This window comes from Sitophilus oryzae, unplaced genomic scaffold, assembly GCF_002938485.1.
Source record: "Sitophilus oryzae breed Bouriz unplaced genomic scaffold, Soryzae_2.0 scaffold_934_pilon_pilon, whole genome shotgun sequence".
NCBI lineage: Eukaryota > Metazoa > Arthropoda > Insecta > Coleoptera > Curculionidae > Sitophilus > Sitophilus oryzae.
Window position 1 is genome coordinate 187,067 of NW_022147566.1, and position 6,000 is coordinate 193,066.

Below are 6,000 nucleotides of genomic sequence, written 5' to 3' on the forward strand. Positions count from 1 at the left end.
TATTACCTCAGGATTGTGAATTCCAAGTACTCATTTAAGGTTGAGTTCATTAGAAGCCATAATTCATTAGCTTATAAAACAATAAACTTTTCAACATTTTTTCTTGGCGTATAAGCAATGACCACAATGACATTACTCGCAAATTTTGAAGTGTAATTAATTGCAAAAAATGTTCTGAATGCTTACATTGAAACTAGAGGAACAAACTTCTACGCTAATTCAAACCACTAATTTATTCCACTAATTTGGAGGTTCCGAATGAAGCTTAAAGTTAGAAATTAGTGGTTTCAATTAGCGTAGAAATGTGTTCCTTTCCAATTTCAATGTAAGCATTCAGAACGTCAAAATTAGTGGTAGACATTTTCAATTAATAGAAAAAGTTATCAAACTTTTAATTTTTCCACTAATTATACTTCAAAATTTGCGAGAAATGTCAATTTGGCCTTTGATTATATCATCTGTCAAGAAAAATTTTAGTTAGAAATCAAAAGTTTGTTTTATAAGTTAAATATTATGATTTCTCTGTGGATACAACAGACTACCGCAACCTGTTGCTAGGATATTTTATTAATTTTGTGAATGTGTGTGAATGATCGTAAACTAAAAAGTATAAAGTGTAATTGAAACCACTAATTTATTCCACTAATTGGAGGGTTCTGAATGAAGCTTTATACTTATTAATTAGTCTTTCAAAATGTATAATGGAATAGTTCTCTAATTCGTTTTCATTCGTTATCACCTAGACTATAAAACAGAATCTACTCACATTATTAAGGTAAATTAGCATAATGCAAAGATCAACACCTGGGCTAATAAAATTTTCGTGAATTCTGTGGTAGTAGTAGACTTTCTGATTCGGTAATTGGAGCAGTGTTGTTATATTGCTTGTGCTAGATTTAAACGTTTAATAGAAAATATCTGAGGAATGGTATGCAAAACATTACAGTCTTTATTTTCATTTATATAACAGTGTTTAAAACAGGCGATAGTGGGTTTATTTGAAATCTATTATATATTTCTGTACAGTCTTACGAAAAATATCAACATTAGTTGTTTTTTTAATTTTCATTTCACTACATTCATTTTACAGATTTTTATAGAAACGGGCTTTGTAAATGAAAGGCTGTATATTTTACTTTCAGTGAATTTGCAATAAAATTGCCAATTAGAATATACAATAATTTATACCGGGTGGTTTTTACAATATGCACATTTTTAACTAAATTTTCTGCACATTTAAAGCTCACACTTGTCTTGTTGTATTTTATATTAGTGTGGTTTTCAGAACTAATTATTACTAAAATATTCTGTACTGCAGGGTATAAACAGGGTGAAACAACACTAGAAGCCAAGTATTTTTAACCAAATAATTTTAAGAAAATAACTTTGCAGAAAATTTTATTTAAAATTATTGATCATATTTTAAAAACCACTCGGTGTAGATTATGAGAGTATGATATTTCTGTACTGTAAATTTTATGGAAAATTCGTTCAGAAAAACACATACAGTATGTCCACGGATTGTTTTGAAAAGAGAAATTTTTTTTATTTGCCAACTTTTGCAACAATGCAAAAAATTCATTCTTCATGAAAGTTTTTTTTTACATTTCTCTAAAATGGTTAATACTTCTTATACTTTTCCAAATTTCCATACTGTTACAAACAAAAAAATTAAAAAAAATATGAAAATTTAGTTTTCATTCTTTGATATTATGTGGCTATTATTAATTTTGATTAATGTCATATTTTTTTGATGTTTTCAAATGTAAAACAAAATTTAGAATCACTTTTTCTGTAACATTGAACTAAATAAATAGTGTGCTACTTTAACATTTTAAAACAGCAAAAAATATGACGTTAATCAAAATTAATAATACCCATCTATCAAAGAATGAAAAAAGAATCATGTTCTCTATAACAGTATGGAAATTTGAAAAAGTTAAACGGGATTAAGTATTACAAAACAAGCAAAATCTTTTATAAAGAATACCTTTTTCTCAAAATGTTTATAATAAAAAAGTTTTTCCTCTTGTAAAGACAATGCGAGGACATAGTGTATACAACATTTTTTTGGCAACACTACAAGTTTGAACGTAAAATATATTTGAATCGCTTTATACTATATCTATGAAAATATGTTTGAAATGTAGGCTGTAAATTTTGCAAAATAGATTTAAGGGAAAATCTGAAATAGGTATTGTGATACGGAGTTTTTTGGAAGCTGTGGGTCACCCTGTAGAATATTTATATATAATAGCTCTAAAAGCCTAAGAGGCTCATGGCTTGGTTGGTTATCTTTCTCCATTTGTTTCTGTCTTTCGCATTTATTCTCCACCCATCCGCTCTTATCCTTCTCAAGTCCTCTTCTACATCCTTTTTCCATCTGATTCTCGGTCTACCCCTCCTTCTCTTTCCACCTATTTCATGTTTCATTATCATACATAATTCTTGCTTCAGCCATTCTTTCAATGTGTCCCAGCCAGCTCAGTCTTTGTGCTCTTGCTACTCCCGTTATACTCGGTGCCCGATATAGTTGCTTTAATTCTTCATTTGTTCTTCTGGTCCATATGTTGTCTATCTTCTTTCCTCCAAAAATCTTCCTCAGTATTTTTCTTTCCCAAATCTCTAGCCTTGAACATTCCGTTGCATTGAACGTCCACGTTTCACATGCATACAGCACTATTGGTCTTATCACTGTTTGGTACATTCTGATTTTTAAACTTCTAGAAATGTTCTTACTCTTAATAATTTTCTGTTATGTGACACATCTATTTGCTGCCATTATTCTTGCCATAATTTCTTAAAGTGAACAATATTTATCATACTTATTTATCGTTTTTATTTAAAATTTATAAATAAGAACTTTTATTCTTGTTAACAGAAATATTAAATACAAAATTTGATACTCTCACTTTCATTGACATTACCCCAAATTCTTATAAAAGAATATGTACGTTTATTAAGTGGATACACATGTTTTGAAGTTTTTTAAAATGCCATAACATATTTTGTATCAAATGCTTTGCGATATTGTAGCACATTTGTTTACATTCTAATAACTAAATAAATAATTATTCTCTGGAGGACAGCATATGGTTTTCAATCTTAAACAGTGTTATTCTAATTACTATACCAGGGCCATTTGAAACATAGCACGACATGCTTTTTTCTTAAATTAAAGGAAAAAATGAAAATAATTATAATGCTAAAAGGGATTGCTAAAGAAGAAAACTAAAAACATAATATCTAAAATATAATTAGGCAAAAGTTTAGGCAAAAAATCAATTCAATACAATACATATGTATAAAGACTTAAAAATAATCAGGATAGCTCCAACCTATGGCTCCAACTCATTCTGAGAAATTTGAAATACAAATAATTCTAATTCTACATTGTTATATTTGACTAAACATACATAATATTATAATAGGTACTTAATAATTAAATAGATACAGGTGCTCTACAGGTGTTTAAAAACAAAGATGAAATAAATAGTATATTTTAACAGCTGATAAACAACAGTGGTTATAACTAATAACCTTGTAAAATTTAACATGACTTGTTGAAAACATAAAAAATAATTGCAATAATGCATATGTGACCGAATATGAACTAAAGACTAATATTTTATGAGTGCAAGACTGTATTAATTAAGCTGTGCCTATGTTAGTCTCTAAAATATGCTTGAAAATAAAGTTCTTCCTCTATAGAGTTGTAGTTGTAGAGCATATTCCGGACATATTAATGCAACTCCTTTGAGAAATTTGCTGTACCTGGAAATTGATACATATTGAGAAACATTGTACCGTATAATTTAAAAAAAAACGGCGTCAAAGACGGCTGGGGATTGTCAATCGATGATAATTTTGACGAGGTCAATCTTAAAAAATAAAACTTGTCAAATTCCCGGGAGCAATAGGTTAAATTTTATTATGTCATTTATCCAATTCAAAGTAAACACACACTAACGCCGCAGTCAAATTTTACCCAAGACAATAAATAAATAAAAACGCCATAAATTTACTTACTTACTGCCATTACTTGCTGAGGAGTATTTGACATGTATCAGAAGATTGTTACGCAAGGCGTTTTCTTTCATGAATGGAAATGGACTCTTAAGCGGTATAATCCCTTCATAAAGTAGACTATCTGTGACACTGCCATTTTTATACATCCTATATACAGGGTGTTTATTTTAAAACTCACCACCCACGTTATCTGCAAAAATAGACAGATTTGTGATATTCGCGCAAAAACACGTCAACAAATTTATCGAGGGGTAAGCTGTTTTATGAAAAATTGGATTCAACCCCCTAACCCCCAGGGCTGCCACCCCAATTTTTTTAAATGAGAAAAGGGGTCGTGTGACACATCATTTTAAAGCGCTTTTTATTCTGAACATTTTGACGTCCTATTTTTTAAATTTTACTTTACCGTTGCGGAATAACACCCATATTAAGGTTTAAATAGGTAGACATAATAAAAATATCCAAATTACTGCTCTGTCCCATAAATGCTGTAAATATTAAGAAATATTACATGTTTGTTATTAAAAAAAATCAGTAAACAACATGCATTCCACCTTTTTAAACAGACTCTTTTGATATCATTAAAATTTGCAAACATTTCTTCTTTTTTATTTGTTTATTTTATGATATTTCAGAAGAATTCCACCGAAATATCAGTGTCACTTTGTGATGTGAATTGTGAATGCATAAGTTTCCTTTCAATATCGCGCTACAGTTTTACAAAAATTAAAACTTAAATTTGCAAAAATGGTTTACTCTCTGGAAGAAAGAGTTCAATTAGTGCTTATTTATGGATCCTGTAATGAATCACCTCGGACTACTTCCGCTGTTCTCAGTGCGAGGCACCCCGATAAAAATGTTTCTTCTCTCACGTTTATTGCATGCAGCTTATTCAAAAGTTTAGAACCACGGGGTCGGTAGCCAATTCAAAACGTAGAGGCCCTAGGGTTATTGATGAAATTACTCAAATTGAGGTTTCAGGACTTTTTGCGGCAGATCCATGTACTTCCATAAGGTAGGTTTCTAATGCCACCCACGTGTTAGTCAGATTAATCCACAAGATAACTAAGCTTCACAAATTCCATCCGTCTAAAATTCAAATTCTACACGCATTGAATGAAGATGAACCAGATCGGAGAATTCAATTTTGTGAAGAAATGACCGAGTACATTACACGAACTCCAAATTTGCTTTTAAACACATGTTTTACTGAAGAATGCACATTTTTTCTTAATGGAGATGTCAATAAACATAATTGTCGCTATTGGAGTGATGAAAACCCTCATATTTTTAGAGAAGGTCATACGCAGTACCCACAAAAAATCAATGTTTGGGCGGGAATTCTGGGTAATACTGTACTATGTCCAATATTCCTAAATGAAAATCTAACGGGGAGATTTACCTAAACATGTTGGAAGAAGCAATTGATCCACTAATTACTGATGCAGTGGAAAATCAAAGGGACGACGTCGGTAACGCCATACTTAATGAAGATTTTATTCATTTTCAACTTCCCCACTACGCCAGATATGTTCGGGATTGGCTGGGCGATAGATTTCCAGAGAGGTGGATAGGAAGAAGAGAGCCAATAGAATGGCCTGTAAGGTCACCTGATCTTAGCCCGAACGACTTTTTTCTTTGGGGTCGTTTAAAGTCAGGAGTTTATAAAACCGTTCCCCAAAACATTAAAGTTTTGAAAAATCGCATAACAGCAGCGTGTAGGGCCATACCCCGGGAAACTTTTCAAAATGTCCGTCAAGAATTTGAACAGCGATTATTTAATTTGCTTGCTTCGTCTACGTTACCGTAGATGGAGCTGAAGGCTTGGTAGGGTTTATATAAATAATTTTATTGTTTACAAGTCAATGGAGAACACTTTGAGCAATTAATTAAATAAGCTTAGTGATTAGGAAACGATTTAACAACCTTAAAACGGGTGTTATTCCTCAAAGGTAAATTGAAATTTAAAAA

The 6,000-nt window shown here is 31.0% G+C and overlaps 1 protein-coding gene across 1 annotated transcript in view; it reads left to right on the forward strand.

Moving 5' to 3' along the window:
* LOC115890854 overlaps nucleotides 1-5,435 on the forward strand; it is a 58,227-nt gene extending 52,792 nt beyond the window's left edge. The window contains exon 4 of the mRNA XM_030911205.1: nucleotides 5,324-5,435. Coding sequence (XP_030767065.1) covers nucleotides 5,324-5,435 — 112 coding nt within the window. The remainder of the gene's footprint in view (nucleotides 1-5,323) is intronic.
* The last annotated feature ends 565 nt before the right edge of the window (nucleotides 5,436-6,000 follow it).